Below are 23,927 nucleotides of genomic sequence, written 5' to 3' on the forward strand. Positions count from 1 at the left end.
CAAAAAGACTGGGGTGTGACTTAAGTGATAAAGTGCTTTCTTAGCAAGCATAGGCTCTAAGTTTGTTCAATCCCCTGTGCCAACAAAAAAAAATAGAGGAGAGAGAGAGAGAGAGAAATAGAGAGAGAGAGAGAGAAGAAGGAAGGAAGGAGGAAAGAAAGAAAAGAAAGCCAAATGAGAGCCCCACATTATGATATCATAGTTATTTTAAACACAAAGACTTGGTCAATGGATATGATGACTACTTTGAAACTCTAGATTCTCTTATACCACAGTCTCCCATATGTTTTAGAAGTAGCTGGAAAGATTCTTGTGCAGTCCTCTCAGAATCCTCCAATCTCCTCTGGAGAGGTCACCTGCCAGACCTCTGTTGCATAAAAAGGGTGAGCATGGCCTCTGCCCCATATCATATGACTTTGTGAAGAGCCTCCAATTCTGAAGCTGCTGAAGTACTTTGAAACCATTTTCTCACATTATGGTCTCACATTAGACTTCCAGCATCTCACTAAGACTTTATGGTAAGGCTCCTCTGCCTAAGACTGAGAAGTGGGTCCAGGTTAGCCTGTCAGAGCAAAGTGGCCAAGTTAGTATAGTTTTACTAGACTTACAATCTGAGGCAAGGCTCCTGATTCTAACTACTTGCCCAGTCATCCAGCTCACAGGGCTCTCTCATCATCCCACTTGACACCTTGGAGTTTCATAGCAAAAGAAAGTGTTCCACAAGACAGTCCAGAATCCTGGAGACAGAATGGCTGCCAGAACAGAAAAGAGGAAGGTGACAGATTGACTCTCCTGTTTGTTCCTCCACCAGGCATTTCTCTTTCCCTGGGGTGTTGGGAAATAGGTCTTGGGGCCCCTGCTCCTCTCATTTATCCAGTCCGTACCTCTCACCCTTTTGTTTGTGCAGACATGTGTCACTTAATGACAGGAATACAGTCTGAGAAATCTGTCACTAGGAAATTTCTTCATTGTGCAAACATCATGGAGTATACTTACACAAACTGTGTTCCTGCCCTACTATACCTACACTATATGATGTGTGTGTGTGTGTGTGTGTGTGTGTGTGTGTGTATAGCCTATAGGCTGTGATAAACAAAACAACATGAGATTAAATAAGGCAATCAAAAGAAGTAGTAAACTTGGCATCAGCACTCACACCTGTAATCCTAGCCACTTGGGAGGCTGAGATCGCTGAGATCGGGATGATTGAGGCTGGAGGCCAGCCCTGGCAAATAGTTCGCGAAGCCCTATTTCCAAAATAACCAGAGTAAAATGGGCTGGAGATGTGGCTCAAGCATAAAGTGCCTGCTTTGCAAGTTTGAAGCCCCTAGTTCAAACTCTAGTACTACCAAAAAAAAAAAAAAAAAAAAAGTAGAGCCAGGCGCTGGTGGCTGGCTCATGCCTGTAATCCTAGCTACTCAGAAGGTAGAGATCAGGAGGATCTCAGTTTGAAGCCAGTCCGGGCTAATAGTTTGTGAGTCCCTATCTTGAACATACCCAATAAAAAAGGGCTGGTGGGATGGCTCAAATCGTAGAGCCCCTGCATAGCAAGCATGAGGCCTGAGTTCAAACCTGTTACTGACAAAAAAAAAAGTAGTAAACACCAGATGAATGAGGTTGCTGTCACCAATGTAACATGACTTATGGTTTTGTGGTAAACTTTATTTTTGTGTGTGATGCTGGGGACTGAAACCAGGGCCTTATACATGCTAGGCAAGTGCTCCACCACTGAGCTACATTTCAGCCCACTCTCTATGACTTCAACTTCTGTAGATACTTCATTTAAGTGGACTCATTCATACAGTTGACCCTCTATATACATGGGTTACCCATCCCATGTATGGCTACTGTAAATCAAAAATATTCAGGAAAAAAACCTGCATCTGTACTTACCATGAGACTTTTCTTTCCTGTCATTATTCCCTAAATGTTGCAGTATAGCAACTATTTGCATAGGATTTACATTGTATCAGGTATTATGAATAATCTAGAGGTGATTCAAAGTGTGTGGAAGGATGTGCATAGGTCATATGTCAATACTAGGCCATTGTATAAAAGAGACTTTAGCATCTGCAGATTTTGGTATCTACAAGAGGTCCTGGAATCAGTCCCTCTAAGATACCAAGGAACAACTATTGTGTTAGCATTCCATCACTGTGACTAAATACCAGGGATAATCAACTTAAAATGAGAAAAGGTTTATTTTGTCTCACAGTTTTGGAAGTTTTATTCCATGGCTCCTTTGCTTTGGGCCTGTGGTAAGGCAACTGCTCAACTCATGAAAGATGGGAAGCAAAAGAAAAAGAGGAAGGGACTGGAGTTTCCCCTTGAAGGGCATGTTCCCAAAGACTTAACTTCCCTCTGCCAGGCCACACCTCCTAAAAGTTCTAGCACTTTCTAGTAGGGTCATTGGCTAGGATCAAAACCTTTAATTTATGGACAGTAGGGGACAGTCAAGATCTATACTGGGTATGGTGATACCTGCCCATAATCTCAGCACTCAGGAGGCTGAGACAGGAAGGTTATGAGTTTCAGACCAGCCTGGGCTACATAGTGAATTTCAGGACAGCCTGGGATATATAGTGTGACCCTGTGTCAAAAAAAAAATCTAGTCAGGCATAGTTGTTATTGCTTGTAGTCCCAGCTACTCACAGGCAGAGATTAGGAGAAAAATGGTTCAAGGCCAGCCTAAGGAAAAATTTAGCAAGACCTAAATCTCAACAAACGAAGTGTGGTGGCGTATGTTTGTAATTCCAGTTACCTGGAAGGCATAGGTAGGAGAAATGCAGTACTAGGCTGGCCCCCCAGGCAAATATGCAAGACCATATATGAAAAATAAAGTAAAAAGGGCTGAGGGCATGGCTCAAGTGATAGAGTGCCTGCTTAGTAAGTGTGAGGACCTGAGTTCAACCCCAGAACTGCCAAAAAAGAGAAAGAAAAAAGAATCTGTATCTGTTCTTTTGTGACTGGTTTATTTCATTTCACATAATGCCCTTAAGATTTATCCATGTTGTAACATGTGTCAGAATTTCCTTCCTCTTTAAGGTTAAATAACATTCCATCATCTGTATAAAAGCCTTCATGTTCAGCTCAATGTATTTATGTGATTGGTTGGGATCTCTCTCTGTTTCTTTCTCTCTCTTTTTTTTGTGGGGGGGGATTATACTGGGTTTTGAACTCAAGGCCTCACACTTGCTAGGCAGGTGCTCTACCACTTGAGTCACTTCATCAGCCCTTTTTTGTGCTGGGTATTTTTGAGATAGGATCTCTCTATTTGCCCACGGTGGCTTGGAACTGTGATCCTCCTGAGCTCTGCCCCCTGAGTAGTTAGGATTCCAGGTGTGAACCACTGACTCCCAGCAGTTGCATTCTCTTAATCAGATACTGACATAAAGTTTTGTGTACAACACATTTATTATGGAATAGAAGGGAGCAGAAACCAAATTGGAGAGAGGAACTTGAGGACTTCAAACTGTGATGCCTGGTGCAACCCACCAGGAGTTCATGAGTGAGAATTGCTTATTAGGGGGTTCCACACTGACCCCAAATAGGCCTTTCTATCTGACTTGGTCATCAAATGTAGGCTGCTTTGGAAGGGCTTGGTGTTGGAAGAGGCAGCTCTCTGCAGTGGACGCAGGCCCTGAAGAGCTGCTAGGTGGAGGCTCCCTGCTCACCACTCTGCAGATAGGCAGCATGTCCTTTGTTGAAGGGGAATCTAAACAACACATTTCCATGTCTGCCACTTCTGCCAGTTCGCTCATCCTGTTGGGATAGTGGTGAGGATTCCATTTTGCCGGAGATACTCAGAGAAGAATTTTTTTTTTAGCTTTATACTTTCAAAATTGAATTTTGAGTTTTTCTGCAAATCAGCAGGCTCCAATGTAAGGCACTGTCAAGACAGAAATATATCTCTGAATTCCTTGAGCTCCCTTTTACATATGAAGAGCTATCAGATTGGAGCATTTCCTCCATAGAGTTCTTTCAAAAGCTAGTCCTTGGTCTGAGGGTACGATGGAGAGGGATGGGGAAAGAGACAGCAGAGAAAAGATATGGAGCACATGGCCATAGTTTCTCTGTTCTAGACTGAATCCTGGAGAAGGAGAGGCAGTTTGAGAATTTGGCTGGGCTTCAAGAACAGGAGGCTTTTGCTCCATTCCGTATTTGGGATTCTGGAAGGAGGCCATCATGTAGGATGGCCCCAGTTGAACCCAGGGAAAACAATGTGCAGAGTGGCCATGCAAGGATACAGATTTAACTGGATTCCTGCCATAATTCTCATGAGCTATCATAGAGCAAATGCTAGCTGAAAGCCAGTAGGTCTGTCATGAGGCAACAGGGATCCTGAGTAGACTGACCAAAACAGATAGGGACAGAAGAGGCAGGAAAAGAACTAGAGGTGTCTACAGGGCAAGCAAAAGCCAATGAGAAGCTGAGTCACCAGGCTTAGCTCCAACCAGAAAGAATAGAACTCATCAGCTATCAATATCAGATATCAACATCAGTAGGTAGGTGACAGACCCATAAATTTTCCACCCCTCAGTCATCCAGATGCTCTCTGAGAAAGGAACAAGTATAGAAACCTAAGACTCTGTTCTTAAAAGATTTTGCTTCTCTAAATAACAAATGATACAATGACTTACAACAAATGTTAAATCAAGCTTTCATCTTGTGTGTGTGTGTGTGTGTGTGTGTGTGTGTGTGTGGTGCTGGGAGTCCAACCCTGGGCCTCTCACATACTAAGCAAGTACTCCACCACTGAGCTCCATCCCCAGCCCAATTCAAACTTCTGAGATTAAGAGGTCTCTGAAAATAAAGGGTTTATTGAGTTATATAGATGCCTACCAAAAAGCAGAAGGACCAGTCCTAGAACAAATTACCTAAGCCCCAGAGGCAGCATGGCAAGATGGCAGTTGGGAAAATGTCTGCTGGACCTATGGGTTTAGGGTATTCTAGAATAAAATTTTGAAGAGAAAAAACCATAAAATCATTTACATTGAACCTAGATTGGGGACGAACATGACGTGGGTAGCCCTGGGCTAGGAGGTAAAGTCCGTAAACAGTTTTAGCTGCTTCTGGGATGGCTGCTTCCAAAAGCAGGATGCAGTGTGGCCTTTGTGTTAGTTAGCTTTCTGTCACTGTGACAAAATACATGAGAAAATCATGTATATCATGGTGGAGAGCACATGCTCACTCCATGGAGGCTAGGAGCAGAAAGAGTGAGAGAGAAGGGGCTGGGGAAAAAACACACCATTCAAGGACACTACCTCAGTCACCTACTTCCTGTAACTAAGTTGGACTTCCTAAAGTTTCCACCACCTGTCAATAGTTCATTAAGATATGAATATATCAATGGATTAATCCGTTGATGGGGTTAGATGTTCCATGATCCAATCACCTCCCAGAGGCCCCACCTCAGAACACTGCTGCAATAGGTACCAAGCCTTTAACACATGAGCTTTTGGGGGGCATGTCACCAACCTTGATGGATAATTTTAGGGCATCTTGGAATTCTCCCTTACCACAGACTTCAGTTTTTCAGCTCTTCTCCTCCTCTTCTCCTCCTTCTTCTTCTTTAGTTCTAGGGATTGACTTGAACCCAGGTCTCTGTGTTCACTTAGGCAAGTGCTCTACCACTTGAGCTATACCCTCAGCCCTTCGGTTTTATTTTGTTTTTTGAGACAAGGTCTCACTAAGTTTGCCCAGGCTAGTCTAGAACTTGAGTTCTTCCTGCCTCTGTCTCCCAAATAACTGGGATTACAGGCATGTACCATCTTGAACTTCGCATCTTTACCTTTAGTTCTGACATTCAATTGCAGCTCTTCTGATTTCAACTGGGATCAACTGGGCTTCCAATCCCCTCATGAAATTCAAGTCTGTTCCACAAATACCCTCGTTCTAGAACCAGTAGCTACTGTGACATGCTTTTCTCATGACAGAGGATAATTGGAAGAGCCAAGGCAAGCCACACAGGCATATTTAAAGCAGCTTCTCACAACATATCCACTAACATTTTATTGGCCAACCTGAGTCTCATAGTCAAGTTCAAAGTCAATGGAGTAAGAATAAATAATGAACAGTAGGGACAGAGTGATAAATTGAGAACAGTAATCCAATCCACCACAGAGACAAGGCTCTACCTATTTATCAAATTATTATATAGTTTAAGGTTGCTAGACAGGAAGAAAATTAATTTACTTTTCCTGTTACTCAGTAGATGGGGAATTGTCTTGGCCCAAGATGAAAATTCTTGACCATACAATCTCTTGAATGTGTGATCTTGGGAGGAACAAATCAGGACATGAGACAAGGATGGAAAAAGAACAGGAATGAATAATGTATATCAGGGAAGGAGGGAAGAATGCAATCTTAGCTGGAATCTGGTGTGATCCCACAGGAGAATGGAGTGTGAATTGCATTACGAGAGTTGTCCCCCCTTCAAAAGAGGGTAATGGGTGACTATAATCAAAGTACATTATATACATGTATAAAAAATGTCATGATGGAACACACTAAAGTGTGCAAAAAAAGAGTCATCCCCCTTGAGACAACAGTGGGGCTTTTGAGCTCTGTATCAGTAAATCATGTCCTGTCTCTCTTTCCCCCAGACCATCTATAACCTCCCAGGAATTTCTTTATGTGATGGTGTGAACTACCAAGGGCAATTCTATGGATAAAGTGGTCTATCTGAGATAGACCAAAGCTTACAACAATAGGGGGTAAAAGGGATGTGGATGGAGTGTCAACAGCAGCTACTACATGGCTCTGGAAAGGCCATTACATGATTGCTGTTTTCTTTAACACAGAGAGATAGTAATTACTGCTATTTATGTGTTAATACCATTCTCCCTTACTTCTTTATACAAAGAAAGAAGAAAAAAGAAATGAAATGATAATTTAGCTATCCAGAATAAAAACTACATTTCTCAGACTCCCTTCTAACTAGGCATGGCCATAAATTATATGGTCATAAACTCTGAACACCAGACAAATACAGGCATATCATATGGAAACTTCTAGGAATCATCCTTAAGAGATTGCTGGCTGGGGATAGGTGTACAGGTCAGTGGAAGAGCATTTGCCTAATATGTATGAGACCCTGGGGTTCAATTCCCAGCACTGCAGGAAGAGAGAGAGTGAGAGGGCAGGTGTTACTCTTTTCTTTTTTCTTTATCGTTTCCTCTATCCTAACAGCTTGAATGCACATGTGATGGCTGGAGCAGAACCAGTTATCTAGGACCGTGGGGTTCCCAGGGGATAAAGGCTATCAGGGCCACAGTTAAAAGGGGCTCTGATTCCTGAGGTCACCAAAAACTATAGATACCTTTATTCTCAATTTAGGGAGATATAATCTATCCAGGCAAACTACTGTTAATTAACTTTTACTGGGTAAAATCTATTCATAGAGTAATGTAATCCTACCAAGCAAACATTAATAGCATATTGAATTCGAGAACCTACTACATGTATTTTGCCAAAACACCCTCTGGCAGAATTATACCCATTTATACTTCATTCAGCAGATATCAGTGCTTATTTCTCCAAACTGTTTATGATTTTTTAATTTATTTACTTTTTGGTGGTACTGGGGCTTGAACACAGAACCTCACACTTGCTAAGCAGGCACTCTACCATTTGAGCCACTCCTATAGCCCTATTTTTTAGATGGTTCAATTTAATTAGCAAAAAGGAAGCTTTTTGTTTACATTTTCCTTTCCTAGGTTTTTGGTCAGGTATTTTAATCTCTTCATGGGCCATTTGAATTTTAATTTTTTTTGGTGGAGGGTGGTACTGGGGTTTGAACTCAGGGCTTCACTTGCTAGGCAGGTGCTCTACCACTTGAGTCACTTTACCAGCCCTTTTTTGTGTTGGTCATTTTCTAGATACAGTCTTGAGAACTATTTACCCAGCTGGCCTCGAACTGATCTCTGCTTCCTGAATAGCTAGGATTACTACCAGTGCCCAGCTATATTTCTTTCTTTATAAATTACTTGTGTCATTTGGTCATTTTCTGTAAGAGTGCTTACGTCTTTGTAGTGATTGTAAGTCCTCCTTATTTATTAAAAAAAAATTCTAAGAACAAAGGCTAATGTAACAAACACCTAACTTTCAGGTGCCCAAATGTATGGATATTGGCATTTTGTCTTATTTGCCTCAAACCTTTTTATCATTATTTTTATTTTATTTTATTTTTTGGTGGTTCTAGGGTTTAAACTCAGGATTCGAGTTTGCTAGGTAGGTGCTCTACCCCTTGAGGTATCCCCTCCCCTCACCCAGCACTTTTTGCTTTAGTTATTTTTCAGATATGCCTCACTTTTTTGCCTGGGGCTCACTTTGTGCTTCGATCCTCTTACCTATGTCTCCCATGTAGCTGGGATGACAGGTGTGTGCCACCATGCCCAACTTGTTTTGTTGAGACGGGATACCCTAACTTTTTGCCTGTACTGGTCTCCAATCACAGACTTCCTGATCTCTGCCTCCTGAGTAGCTAGGATTACATGGTGAATCACCAGCACCTGGCCTCAAACCTTCTTTTTTAAAAAAGAAATAAGCTAGGCGCTATTGGCTCATGCCTATAATCCTAGTTTTTCAGGAGGCAGAGATCAGGAAGATTGTGATTCAAAGCCAGCATGGGTGCATAGTTTGAGAGACCCTATCTTGAAAAAACTCTTCACACACACACATGCACACACACAAAGGCTGGCAGAGTGGCTCAAGGTGTATGCCCTGATTTCAAACCCCAGTACTGCAAAAAAAAAAAAAAAAAAGAAAAGAAATAAAACATTACAGAAGAGGGGGTACTTGCTAACATCAGTAAGTTTCAGAAACAACTATTTTCATGTTTTTGTACTTTTACTGCAATGTACATAGTATTATTTTATGTTTATTGAAATTTACATTAGTGCTGTCATATTGCAATATTTTGTACCTAACCGAATCTTATTTCTGAAACTTATCCATATTAATTTTATTTACTTATTTATTTATTTATTTATTTTGTAGTACTGGAGCTTGAACTCAAGGCCTATACCTTGAGCCACTCCACCCGTCCTTTTTTGTGATGGGTATTTTTGAGATAGGGTCTCTTGGAACTGTTCACCCAGGTTAGCTTCAAACCATGATCCTCTTGATCTCTGCCTCCTGAGTATCTAGGATTACAGGTGTGATCTACGGTTGCCCAGATAAGAGCTTCCTTAGAATTGTGATTGCTAGGTTATGGGAACATATATGTATCTTCTAGTACATAATACTAAATTATTGTTCAAAGTGGTTTTCAGTAGTCCTTCTTCTTCCATAATGAATACGTTCCAGTTCTCCTAGTGAATCCCTGAAACTGTGGAGAGTGCTACATTCTAGATAATCTGTTTTTCTCTACACATATACATACGATAAAATTTAACTTATAAATGTCAATAATGAATAATAAACTATAACAACATACTGTAACAAAAGCTGCTTCCGCTTTCTCAAAATATCTTTTCGTGGCCAGGTGCAGAGGCTCATGCCTATAATCCTAGTGAAAATGAGAATCTTTTTGTAGATTGGGACCTGCCACACTGGCTAGAGTCACAGCTCTGTTAGCTCAGTGGCAGACAGTTTCCAATTCTTTCTTTAAGATAGGGTCTTGTTATGGAGTGGAAGCTGGCCTAACGCTCACCATCCTCCTGCCTCGGCCTCCTGAGCACTGGGATTAAAGGCACGTTCCACCAAGCCCAGTCATGTTGCATCTCTCGATCAATAACTTAAAAGGGTTAGAGCTCAGTGGTCGGGCACTTGCTTAGCATTCTTGATGCTTTGGGGTTAATCTCCAGCCTCACAAAAATAAAAATAAAAATAAATCACTTTAAAAATGCTGTTGGAGCTGGTGGCATGGCTCAAGTGATAGAGTGCCTGCCTAGCAAGTGCAAAGTCCTGGAAGCCCCAGTACTGGCTCCTCCAAAAAAGAAAAAAAATGCTGTTTTGCTTGTTGGGGGAAGCTCCAAGGATATCCTGCTTTCCAACTTTTTTGGGTGGAGGGAAGTGTTGGGGTTCCCCTGCCTTCCAACTTTGACTCCTGTTCCTGAAACCTGTGTTCAGAAACACTGAATATAGAGGTTAAAGTCTTGGGTTCTTCCCAGGGTCCACTGGTGAAGGGGATTCCATATACCCAGCAGCAACAGAGTATCAAGCGCAGAGGCCATTGTTCTCTGATTCCTTCCAGAGCTTGTAGGGGTGGCAGGACATAGCTGTCCTCAATCTGCAACTTCTCATTTTAGTGCTTCCTCTGTGACTAAGAACCCTACTATGTGATGAGAACTAAAGAAAAGTCCACCCCCTGAAAAATACTGTTCACTGATAAAGAAAAGAGCATTATCATCAATTTTTATTCAACATTAAACATGATTTCATTTGCTCCCATGCTAGAAGGGTATTTAGTAATATCCACACAAATAATAAAATTCCTCATAGGATAAATTCCCATGAGGATAAATTCAGTTTTAAAAGTAGTCATGACAAGTGCTGGAACAATTATCCACATCAAGTCATAATTTCTTTTCTTGTTTACAAGTAAGAGGAACAGCCTTGGTACTTCTAGGGATGCCTCTTTCTTCATTAATTATTCCTTTAATGCATTCAACAGTTCCCTTTAGAAGTTATTATTTAGCAATAATTCTGCTCTTCTTTCAAGTTACATAATCCTATTACTAAAAATATGGTGTATACTCTGAACAGGAAATAAATAGGTTTCTCTCAATACAGTATTTTTAAAATCAATAGGAATTTTGGGAGCCTTTTCTTTGGAAGCCTGATTTCAGCATTTCAAATAAACAGAGGATTCACTCAACTCCATACAGAAAAGAGAGCTAGCAGTTTTTTTTTCCTTTGGTGGGACTGGGGCTTGAACTCAGGGTTTTGTGCTTGCATAAAGCAGGCACTCTACACTTGAGCCACACCTCTAGTCCATTCTGCTCTGTTTATTTTGGAGATAGGGTGAAGTATGTGCTTTGGCTGGCCTCAAACCTCCATCCTCCCAATATTAGTCTCCTAAGTAGCTAGAATCATAGGCGTGAGCCACCAATGCCCACTTGAGCTGGAAGATTTTTTTTTTCTTTGTGATACTGGAGTTTGAACTCAGGGCTTACACCTTGAGCCAAGCTAGGGTCTCATGAACTATTTCCCTGAGCTGGCTTCAAACCTTGATCCTCTCATCTCTACCTTCTGAGTAGCTAGGATTACAGTTAAGAGCCATGGCTCCTTGCTGTTAGCAGATTTATAAACCAAGAGAATTGAATATTGAATGTCTACAATAGTCACGAAAATCTGTTCAATCAGTATAACTACTGATATAAGAGAACAATTGTTTAACAATTGCTTCAAAATCAACAGAAAGGACCTCTGATGGTGTTTGAACAGCCTTATACAGAATATGAGCAAAATATTCAACAGTTTACACAGATTTATTCAAGCTTTACTTCAACTTGTAATAAACATTCTATAAATGCCTATCAAAATTTTATTTCTATGATTTCCACCAAAACAATAAAATTTTTCTCATTAACTCCTAACTCAATAAGAGAATCTCTGAAGAAATTCACTCATTTCTGAAACTTTACCTGGAAGGAATTTTGTTCAAAATAGGTTTACAAGTTGCTGGGCAGAGTGGCTTACAACTGTAATCCCAGCTACTTGGGAGGTGGGGATTGACAGTATTGTGGTTCTAGGTCAGCCCTGGTAAAAAGTTAGCTGGACCCCATCTCCTGGGCATGGTGACACATGTCTGTGATCCCAGCTACATGGAAGGTCACAGGTAGGAGAATCGAGGTCTGGGGCCAGCCCTGTGCAAAAATGGGAAATCCCACCTGAAAAATAACTAAACCAAAATAAGGGCTCAAGTGGTAGAGCTCCTGTCTAGCAAGTGGGAAACCCTGAGTTCAAACCTTAGGAAAGAGAGAGAGAGAGAGAATGAATGAGTAGGCTTACAAGCAAGTCTTTCACAAGAAAAATACTTTCACGCCAGGCACCTGTGGCTCACACCTATAATCCTAGCTACTCAGGAGGCAGAGATCAAGAGGATCATGGTTCGAAGCCAGCCCAGGCAAATGGTTCATGAGACCTATCTCGAAAAAACCCTTCACAAAAAAAGACTGGTGGAGTGGCTCAAGTTGTAGGCCCAGAGTTCAAGCTTCAGTACCACAAAAAATAAATAAAATAAAATACTTTCCAAGGGGAAATTTTTTCTGCACTGTGATGACTTGCATCCATGGTTATGTTATAAAAAGATAAGAGCTTTAGAATCTTTGCAACAGTAAATGGAATCATTACAGTTTTAATTAGTGCAATGGATTTTGTCCTGACATTTGGAAACTTGTTTGTGATTTCTGAATTAGGAAATACTTTTGGTAGCAATATGTTCAAAGACTCATTTGATCTTGGGTGTGGAGGCCCATACCTATGATCTCAGCCATTGGAGGCTAATGTTGGAGGATTATGAGTTCAAACCCAATCTGGGCAACATAGAAAGACACTCCACCCCACCCCACCCCACCCCCATCTCAAAAAAAAAAAAGAGTCATCTGAACTGAAAGACTGATGACAACATACAGTATGGGAAGCCATTACAACTTCTACTGTGGTTATTTTACCTTCTTCATCTGAATCTTAATCAAATGTTAATTATTTTATCAAGTTGGTACAAGTTGAGGAACTAACAAATCTTTTTTATTTTTTGGTAGTACTGGGGTTTGAACTCAGGGCCTCACGCTTGCTAAGCAGACTCTTCAGAATTTGAGCCACTCTGCCAGCCCTTTATTTGTGTAGGGTATTTTTGAGATAAGAGTCTTGAGAATTATTTGCCTGGGCTGGCTCAAACCATGATCCTCCTGATCTCTGCTTCTAGAGTAGCTAGAATTACAGGTGTGAGCCACCAATGCCCAGCTAGAAATTACAATGCTTAATATCACATACCACAGGATGTGAAGGTAGAGGATATAAGAATGTGTATTGAAAGATGTTGAAAAATGGGATGGGAGGTAAAGGGGTAAGAGAATATTCTAAGGGATTGAACAGACCAAAGTAAAGTGCACCTATAGAGGGCATAAATTGAGACACGCCTCTGAATGTCAATTCAAATATTAAGTATGAAAACCTAGACTGTAAAATAGGCACAGTATGTCTGGGGCGGGGTACTATAGAAGAGGGGAGGATGAACTAAGGAAATTAAGGTGAGGGTATATGGTAGATAGACTTCATATACTTTTATAAAACAGAATTAGAAAACCTCTTGCAATTGCTTAAGTGGGGAGGGGAGGGGGTTGAGGGGGAGAGACGATGGGGGCAATGTAACTAATGTACAATGTAAGTCTAATTGGAATTGTCACTATGAACCCCCCCATATCATGAACATATCCTAATAAAAATTTATTTAAAAAATTGCAATGCTTAGTTGTTAGTGTATGTTGGTTTATATTTGATTTTCCATCATTTTCAATATTGAATGAACACTTGCATACACACAGAGTGGTGGACATTTCCATTATTTAGTAAATGTACACTTTTTGTAAAATTCATCATGATTTTCACATTTCGTTTTGGCATTTGGGGGACTCAAATACATATAATTTAAAAAATACACAGCTGATTGGACACTGGTGGCTCATGCCTGTAATCCTAGCTACTCAGGAGGCAGAGATTAGGAGTATCAGGGGTCCAAGCCAGCCTGGGCAAATAGTTTGTGAGACCCTATCTCCAAAATACCCAATACAAAAAAGGGCTGGCAAAGTGGCTCAAGTAGTAGAGTGCCTGCCTAGCAAACACACACACACAAAAAGTGAAAGAGCCGGGTGAGAGCCTGTAATCCTAGCTAGTCAGGAGGCAGCGATCAGGAGGATCAAGGTTCACAGCCAGCTTGGGCAAATAGTTTGAAAGACCCTATCTTAAAAATAAATAACACAAGGCAGGGCTGACAGAATGGCTCCAAGAGCATCTAGCAAGGGTGAGGCTCTGAGTTCAGACCCTAGTACCACAAAAAAAAAAAAAAAAAGGTGAAAAGACAACCCACAGAATAAGAAAAAACATTTGAAAATCATTTATCTGATAAGAAACTTGTATCTAGAATATATAAAGAGCTATTAGAAATCAATAATAAAAACAGATAACCCAATAAAAATAGACAAATGATCTGAACAGACATTTCTTCAAAGCAGATATACAGATAGCCAATAGCACATGAAAATATGCTTGGCATTGTTAGCAATCAGGGAAGCATAAACTCCAACCACAGAGATACCACTAAGATGGCTGCAATAAAAAAGAAAGTAAGTTTTGGAGATGTTGTGGAGAAATTGGAACCCTCAAAACTTGCTAATGGGAATATAACTCGTGCAATCACTTTGAAAACAACAGTTTAGAATTTATTCAAAATATTAAACATAGCTTTCAGATGACTCAGTATATACTCTTAAGCATATACCCAAGGGAATTGAAAACATACATTTACAAAAGAATTGTGCACAAGTATTCCTAACCTCATTAGCTAAAAAAACAGCAAAAAAGTGGGAAAACCTCACATATTCATTAACTGTAAATGGCTAAAGCAAGATATGGTATATTTAAATACCACACATTAAATTCTGATCTATGCTACATGGATAAACATTAAAATTTTATGCTACGTGGGAGAAACCAGGCATAAAAGATCACATACTGTATGATTCTAACTATATGAAATATTCAGAATAGGTAAATTTCAGAGAAAGATTAGTGGTTGTTTAGGGCTGGGAAAAATGGTGAGTGGCTGGAATGACTGCTTAATAGTACAGAGTTTCCCGTTGGGGTGATAAAAATGTACTAAAAATGATTGCAGGTGGTGGTTGCATATTGTATGTACTCACTTGATGGTAAAAAATACACAGCTGATTGGACACTGGTGGCTCTCGCCTGTAATTCTAGCTACTCAGGAGGCAGAGATCGGAAGGATCGCGGTTGGAAGCCAGCCTGGGCAAATAGTTCCGCCAGATCCTATCCTGAAAATCCCTTCATAAAAATAGGGCTGATGGAGTGGCTCAAGGTCAAGGCCATGAGTTCAAGCCCCAGTACCGAAAATCAAAAAACTAATTATTGCAGGAATTGGAAAGACTGTCATGGTAACTCATGGCTGGGGCATTGTCTCTGACACACATTCAAACTCATTGGAGCTGAATCTTAAAGAAATTGCAAACTTCGAACTTGCGGAAAAATAAGAATTTGAACTCAGTATCTGATACAGAAAAGAAACATGAGTTAATTTCGTATCTGCTTGCATTGGAGAGTTGTACTTGCAAGGCATAGTCTCTGAACAAAGCCAGAGCAGTATGAAAGGTTTTGACCTTTAGGGACTCGAAGTCTTTCCAGAAGTTGGAGTGTTTTGCAACTGACAGACTCTGAGCTACGGTAGTGTGGTCACTAGAGCAAGACAGCTGAGGACCGGCTTTCAGAAGCAGGGTTCCTGGTGTAAGGCAGTTGCTGATTGGCTAATGGCTAGAAACTTGGAACTGTCAATTGGCTGGTTTGCAGGCACGTGTCAATGATTTACTTTCAAAAGCTGTTGATGACTGGCTGATTTTCAGCAGCAACCAAACCCCCCATGAGGCAGTCGCTGATTGGCTGATTTTCAATGCCTGTGTAGTGAAGTGAAGTGGTCTTAAATGGTGTCTACTTGTTCCGACTTGGAACTTGAACCAAAAAAGTCTTCCTTTCTTAAATATGAAAGAGAAGTACTTTACTTTCTCCCTTCTTTAAGTCTTTCCTCAGTGAAACCTGCAGGCGAAATCGTAGGAATCGTCAAACTCCTTATGTGCAGATGGAGGATTTTCAGTCAGTGTCACCATTTAAATGATTCAAGCTGCAATGACCGCCTTGGAAAGACAGCTCTAGCTAATTGTTGTAATTTATTGTAAAAAGAAGTGAATACAGGACATTTAGGACATCCTGACAAGGTCAACAGATGGCGCATGACGAAATCATTAAATAGGTGCTAATATATACAGTATACCTGGCAACACTATCAAGGAACTATTTCTCCTATTTTACACAAAAAAGGAGTAGGGCTCGTGGGATTACGTTTCTGGCCCACGACCCCACAGCAGGAAACCGGTAGAGTCAGGATCTGAACAGGAAAAGGCTGTTCAGAGGCAAAGGGGTCCGCTGGGACCCAGGGAGCTCTAACGTCCATGCCCTGCGTAGGACTGGGTGCGCACCGCTAACCAGAGGCCCGTTAGATAGCGGCTGAATGTTTGAAGGGTGGGCGCACAATAGATGAGAAGCAGATGGGGAGACATCAACTAGGGACCCGCAAGGGAGGCTCGGGAAAGAAAGACCCGCTGGGAGAAGGAGCCCTGGGTCCCGTCGCCGCAGCGAAAGGCTTCACTGGAGGCCTGAGCCAGAGGGGCGGGGCGGACCCGGCGAGAGGCCCCGCCCCCAGCACGTCCGCGTGCGTGGCTGAGGGGCACCGCCCAAAGTCCCACTTGATGATGCCAGGCCTGAGGACAGGGCAGAGCGGCGCCAGGGTGTCCCTAGTACTGAGGACCCGCGCCCCCCACGTCCAGCCCGGCCGCCTAGCAGCTTAAGGAAGACCCTGCGCCCGCTTGCCGGTTCCCCCACGCACAGGCCGTCCCGACGCACGTATCCGCGCTCCGTGCGCGTGCCCGCCTCCCGTCGTGCCCCCGCACGCCGCGCCCCCTCCCACCCGGCACGCCCCTCCGCCCCGCCCGGCCGCTGCGGGCGTGCAGCCGCCCCGCGGGCCTTAGCGACGACCCTCGCAGCTGCACAGTCCTTCTCCGCCGCCCGCCGCCATGGATGTGTACCGCCCGCGCCGACTGGGGCTGCCCCGCGCGCGGCTCCCCGGCAGCTCTGGCCGCGGGTCGTCCTCCGTCAGGTACGCGGGACTGAGGCCGCCGAGAGGCGGCCGGGCGGGGGATGAGGGCTGACGGGGTCCGGCGACGCCTCCCGCCGCAGGGCGTGGCCCGACATGGCTTTCTTGCGGACTAGTCTTTAAAACCGCTTCTGGTGGAACGTTTTCCCCGGAACCGCTCTCCCTGTAGAGGCGCCGCCATGGCTCCGGTGTAGACAACCCCACGACGGTTCCTTGTGAAGACCCCATCGTGTCATCCCCACCCCCATGGAACGTTTCTCCCAGGAAAGATTCCCGCATTGGGAATCCACGGTGGCTTCCCTGCGGACAGCTCATTAGCCTTCGCCATGGGATGTTCCCCCAAAATGGCCACCTCTAGAGACCCTCCTTCCCACAGACAATAGCTCCCCTGTGAAGGACCCCAAAGGGATTTCCCTCAGAAACAGCTTACCCATAAAGAAAGCCCCGCTATCGTTGACTGGAGCTTTGGCCCTTGACAGCGGCTCCCCTAGAGTCCCTCGCCCCCGGCATGCACACTGACAGCTTACTCCTGTTGCACGTTTCCCCGTCCCCCCGCCCCACCCAGCATCACAGCTCCCTTTCAGTCCTCGGTGGAGAGCTCAGGTTGGGGGGAGGTGAAGGTCGTTAAGGGCACGAGAGAGAAAACTAACTGGACGGATAGGGACAAGCGGTCCAGAGCCCGCGAAAGCGGCCGGATGCCAGGTGCCTGAGCCTCGAGGCAGAGCTCCCGACTGCCTCTGCCTGGGTAGAGGGAGGGTGGCAGGGTCTCCTCCCCTTTCGAGATAAGAAGATACGTTTCCGATTTCTGTTGCCAGTGTCTTTGAGGCTGACCTTGATTGTCTGGGTATTTTTGTGACCAAGCTGGTATGGGCCTCCAGTGAAGTGTGGAGGTTGGAATGATGGAGCAGAAACCTCTGAGAGGGAGCGAGAGCAAGGAGCGAGCAGTGAGCTTTGGTATTGCTAAGCTGTCATTAAACCAGAAAAGAGCTTTTGTTTGTTTGCTTGCTTGCTCTCTGGCTTGCTTTTTCGTTATTCAAGCCAGTTAGAAAAGCAAATATGCTATTCCTTTGAAAGAAGCTTGTCAATTTATGTGTTAGAATGGCTTTTCCTGTGTTCTTGTTACAGTACTTAAGACATTATGGTTTTTGTTTTTGCAGTGCTGGGGGTGGAACCCAAGGGCCTTGTACAATGCTAGGCAAGCACTGTACCACTGGGTTACATCCACAGCCTTGTTTTGTTTGTGTGGGGGTGTTGCTTGCCAGTCTGTTTTTTTTTGGGGGGGGTTGTTTGTTGTTTGTTTGTTTTAACTAGACCAAAATTATGGAGAGCAAGAACTCATTCTTAGAATTCTGCCCCTCTTTTACTTCCTAGCATTCCTTTGCATACCCCAGCAAAGGTACTAACTGTACTGTAGCACTAGACATGGCCCTAGCCCTATACCTAACCCAAGCCCTACCTCTAGCTCCAACCCTAGCCCTAGTACTAGCCCTAGCATTAACTGTAGGCCCACTGCTAAACCTAACACTAACACAAGCCCAAACCCTAAACATAGCTCTCAACCTAACTATAAACCTACCCCTGCACTTGGAAAGCTGAGGCAGGAGGATTGAGCCACCCTAGCCCCCATAATGAGACTCTGTCTCAAAGAAAACAACAACAAACAAAAATATCATCCAAGGATGGAAGAGGCATGACTAGATAGTAATGAAATGATTCATTTATGAGTTAATCTGTATGAACTCCTCTGCCCTTTGGTAGAATTCTTCCTAGGCTTTACAGTTTAAAGTGTTTAGTTGCTTGTAGTAACCTTCTCCAGTCTATCTCAGTGCTTCTGCCAGACAATTTCACTGTTTGAAAGTGTTTGAACTTTGATAGAAATTGCACAGGATACTTTAGAAGTTGGAGCAGCCATCCATTAAATCTAGGCTCTTTGTAAAACCTGGGATTTATCCCAGATCATCTAGGCCTCAGGATTTTTTTTTTTTTTTTTTTTTTTTAATATGTGTGTGTTCCTGGGGACCCAATGCAGGGCCTTGCCCATGGTAAGCAAGCACTCTACCTCTGAGCTATCCTGGATCTGAGCTCAGGAATGTTGATTGGAATTTTTGAGACTCCTAGGGGAAAGTAAAATCTACCTCTAAAATAAGTACTGCCTTCCTGATTTCCTGTAGCATGGGAGTGTACTTTCCATTTTTTTTAAAGGCAGTGTTTTTATGTTAAAAAGGTGTGTTTTGATTGATTTTATTAGTCATACCCAAACTCTGAATCTTCATCAAGTGCTTTGAGTGAAACTTGTCAGACTTCAGACAGTGGGAGTGCAAGGAACACCAGGGCCTGCTGTTCTATTCCTTTAGTAAAAGAAATTGATGAGGGTTCCCCTCCTTTCCGCATCTTTACATAATTGAGCACGCTTTTCTTGCCTATTCAAGACCTTCCCTCACTTTTGACATTGAATGTTCCTAGCAGGTTTGGATTCAGTGCTTTCCTGTCACTCATATTTGGCTTCTTTGCAGCTCTCTGACAACTGAGTGATGAAAGAGGCAGGCTTAACTGGTGAAGTTACATTCCTGAAGACCCATAGGTAGTACCTTGCAAGTGCAAGGTTCCGTCTACACAGATGGAGAATGGAGATCAGGAGTTAAAATATTATTGCTTTGAATTAGAGGCATGTTTTTACAGATAGATGATAGTCATCAGTGCTGTCTATCAGATAATTTTTGTTTGCATCTGCTGAGCACATAGTAGAATTATAGTTGCTTTTACCTTTGAAGTTGGGTATGGCCCTGTGAGTTTCTCTTGGTCAGGGAAATTGTGTAGGAATAATGTATAGCCCCTTTGTGGTAAAAGCTTCAGGTGGATAATTTGTCATTCTCTTTCCTTTTCTGTGATGGTGACTGTTGCTGCTCCAAATGGTGATCCCATCAATCTGGAACCCAGAGTGAGAGTGAGCAAGAAGTGAAGTGCCACTGGATTAGTACTAAGGATTCGGTAGAAATCTGTCTGAAATGTACCTTCCTACTTCCAGATCTTTTTCTGCTTGGGACTTGCTTAACAATATAAATTGCACTGATTCTTCAAACAAATAATCCAGTGTACACAGTGTTAGGATTCAGATAAATAAAACAGTTCTCTTCCCTCAAAGAGCTGTTTTATAAGTGAAAAGGGACAAATACAGTAAAAATGATACAAACTAGTGAGAAATAAGTGCTGAGGAAGAATTAGAACTGAAGGGACAATAATGCAAGAAAGTCTAGTGGGGTTTGGCCTCAGCTGTTTCTCTAGTATTGGGAGCAGTGTGAGGAGAGCAGGCTTGTGGAGAGAGTAAAGTTCAGTTTCAGCCATGCTCATTTTGAGTTGCCAAATAGATATCCAGGCAGATATCTAATAGATATCCAAGCAAGATATTGAATAGGCAGTTGGATATATTAATCTGGAGTTCATATATTAGTAAGGAGGGAGATTGGGGCTGAAACCATCTATATATTGATGACATCCATACACTTATTTATTCATTTTTTGGTGGTATTGGGGTCAGGGCCTCATGCTTGCTAAGCAGGTGCTCTACTGTTTGAGCCACACCTCCATCTTACTTTAGTTATTTTGGAGATGGGGTCTCTTGAAGTATTTGCCTGGGCTGGCCTCAAACTGCAATCCTCCCCATTACAGCCTCCCAAGAATTAAGTTTGGAGTAGTAATAGCAAAAGAGACAATAACCTTGAAGCTAAACTCTTTAGGAAATAAGGATGACTGAATGACCCAGGAACCTGTAGATGTTTGTAGCAAGGAGGGTTAGAAGACAGCACATTGAATTTTAAAACACCTATGCCAACGCACAGCATCCTGAAGTTTCCAGCACTCTGAAGACATGACATCTACAAAGCATATATTAGGAGGAGTCATGGGATTCTAGCAGAATTGGAAGCTAGAAGATAATGGAGCAAGCAATGCCACCATCCCCCATCCAGAATTCTGAATCCAGCCAAAATCTCAGGCAGGTGAGAGGAAAGAATAAGGAGATTTCACACATGCAAGGTCTCTGATTTTGACTTCCCATGCACATTTTATGAAGAAACTATTAGAGGATGTGCTCTGGGAAAACAACCTAATTAAAGGAATTGTGTGCTAGGGCTTTTCAATAATGTGTGTAGGTGGGTTTTCTCCCTTATGAAGGAACTCATCAACAAGGTTTTCCCTTGTTACTCCTGGAAATTATCAAAGGGATGGGACCTTTTTTTTTTTTTTTTTCCTGAGACAGGATCTCACTATGTAGCCCAGATTGGCCTGGAACTGGCTATGTAATTCAGGAGGCCTCAAACTCATGATCCTCTTGCCTCAGCCTTCTAAATGCTAGGATTTCAAGCATATGCCACCATCCTGGGCTTGGATGGGACCATTTTTAACTGCCATTTTCCACATTCCTTCCCCTACTGCTTAGATCAATGTCTAGCACATAATTATTAAATATGAACTGCTATTGATAGCTGTTATGAAACACTCTGTGTACTAATTAATTATTGAATGAATACAAAATAATTGTGGGTGAAGCTGTGGGCCATGTTGAATTTCGTGGGTGTTTGGAGAATGAATCACAGTTGTGAGCTGAGTGGCGAGAAAGTGGTTCCTGGTAGTGACACTGTACTGAAATCACTTTAATTAAAGCCTCACAGAGGTCAGTAATCTCTTTAGGTGGTGCTCACTGGTCGGTTGCCAATACCCATGGTTCTCTGGGGTTTACAGAAGTAGTAAGTGTAGTTGTGGTGCAGATGATCCTTGCCTTAAGAAACCCAAAATGCAAACCAAGATTGTGCCTTCGAATATCTGAGAATGTGAGTTTCATCCTGTTACATACTTGTTTGGATGTTGGCCAGGGAGGCTTGGTTTGGTTTGTATAGAAGCAAAAAAGGGTATGCCTGGTTAAGCTTTTATGGATTTATTTCTAGCCCAGAGGTAGCACAGGATGTGTCTGGGATGACAGTATACTGTTCACTCCTCTTGAGTGAGTGTCATGACAATAAAGTTTACAATATTTTGATAATATTTCCTAGACTGGGGCTCTTCTCTAATGTTCTGACATTTGGAGGAGGAATGAATGATGAGAGATGATTTGCCCCGTATGTTACACATGTTATACTGTTGCTTTTAACACTGAAATTAAAAGAAAAGAAAAAGCAGCATTTCCAACTTGGGAACTTAAAACTGGTATTTGTGATTTTGAGCAGTAGTTTGAAGAGGCAGATTTTAGCATGCTTTTTGTCTTGAAATAATTTTAGATTCTAGATGAGTTGCAAATATGGCACAGAGTATTCCTATATACCTTTCATATAGCTTCCTCTAATGTTAACATCTTCCATAGAACCATGGTGCATTTTTCAAAACTAAGATGTTAATACGGGTGTGATGCTTTAGTTTACTTACTAAACTTTTGTTTTCTTGCAGTTTAGCATTCCAGCCTTTATTTTAATTTCCCCAGTTTTCCCAGTGTTCTTTTTCTACTCCAGGATTCCACATTGCATTTAGATTTGGCATGCTTTTAATAGAGAGGTGAGGGAGAGTAATTGTGAAGACTCGAGAAACTGACTTTATAAAGAGCAGATTTTGTGAGGAAATGTTCACAGAAAGCTGAATAAAAGGAAGAAAATAAGTGCTATTACACTGGAATATAATAAACAGACTTCTAGATAACATTTTCCTTTTGTGGTGGCTAGCATTTTTTGAAGTTCTTGAATTTCGTTTGTAGAGTGTAATATATATATATATATATATATATATATATATATATATATATATACCAATTTGTGAAGTACATATAGACATGAATTGCAGCTGAGCATGAATTTTAACCATTTTAGATAAGGCAGCCTATCAATTAGGAACTTCATTTGGTAGCTGGTAGAAGAAGCCAGGCAAAATGATTTAACTTTAGGGCTTACTCTCTCTTGCAAAAGATGTTTATGTAGAAGAGGGTAGGCCAGTCCTGGTATAAATTATCAAGAAACCAGGCCTCTTCTGTGCTTACATTTTACTGTCTTTAGCAGGTGGCTCTGTTTTTACTATAGTTCCATAGTCACAAAATGGCTGCAAGAACTCCAGCCATTGTGTCTGTCAGGCAAGAAAGGGAAAGGAAAGGAGTTATTTCTCTCAGTTGAGTCGCTTCCCTTTAAAGAGCTTCTCTTAAGCTTCCACCTGACAACTTCTGCATGTGTGTTATTGTTCATCTCTAGAAACACTGGAACTGTGCTTATTGCTGCCCCAAATAAATAGTGGCATTATTAATAAGAGAAGACTAGATATGGATTAGGCAGCTGGTTTGTTTCCCTCCACAGTGAGGTAGCTGTGTGGAATAAGAGTTATGTTACCTTTCATGACTAATGGCTGCAGAAAGTGCTGGAAAAAATGTAAAGTTATCATAGTGAAGTGATACCAGCTCATTCTTGAACCATATCATTTATGCATGTGGTGTCCCTTTAGTTTGTCACTGTATGGCAGCAGCTGCTGCTGCTTTTCTTTTTTCATGCCAGGTTATTGCTGTAGCAAAGGTATCAGTGGCAAGTAGTATTTATTGCCTTGGATCCTGCTTCTGCCTTCCCTTCAAGTCTCTAGTTTGCAAAGGGAAGTAAATAATTGCTGCTTTAATGTAGGGCCAGGTTTCTTAAACTTGTAGTCATTCTGCAGACAGTTCATTTTAATCAGTACCTGAAGTCTAGATTAATGTGATATGGCTTTTATTATTCCTGATGTTGATTTTTCCACCAACATTTTATTACGAAAAATTTCAGAAGTATAGAAAAGTTGAAAGAATTGTTCAGTGAACATTCATATATGTTCATAAGATTCTATACTTAATATATTTGCTTTATTTGCCTTATGTCCATCCTTCTTTCCATTAATCCTACTTTTTAATGCTTTTCAAAGGAAGTAGTAGACATCCATCTGTTTCAACTCTATAAACATTTTCTGGGATTGATTTTTGTATTAAGAAGAATGCTTTCTGTTGCAAATAACAAAAACTCAAAGGATATAAGTAAAAAAAGAAATGTATTGG

The 23,927-nt window shown here is 42.0% G+C and overlaps 1 protein-coding gene across 3 annotated transcripts in view; it reads left to right on the top strand.

Moving 5' to 3' along the window:
* Window positions 1-16,701: 16,701 nt before the first annotated feature.
* Dnaaf9 (dynein axonemal assembly factor 9) overlaps window positions 16,702-23,927 on the top strand; it is a 130,493-nt gene continuing 123,267 nt past the window's right edge. For 2 of the 3 annotated variants that reach the window (XM_074074429.1, XM_074074430.1), the window contains exon 1: window positions 16,702-16,888. In XM_074074429.1, the coding sequence (XP_073930530.1) occupies window positions 16,806-16,888 (83 nt within the window). In that variant the 5' untranslated portion in view covers window positions 16,702-16,805. Of the gene's footprint in view, window positions 16,889-17,796; window positions 17,840-23,927 lie in introns of those variants that run through there. The other variant, XM_074074431.1, reaches the window with a different exon arrangement.

The sequence above is a fragment of the Castor canadensis genome, chromosome 5, assembly GCF_047511655.1.
Source record: "Castor canadensis chromosome 5, mCasCan1.hap1v2, whole genome shotgun sequence".
NCBI classification, from domain to species: Eukaryota; Metazoa; Chordata; class Mammalia; order Rodentia; family Castoridae; genus Castor; species Castor canadensis.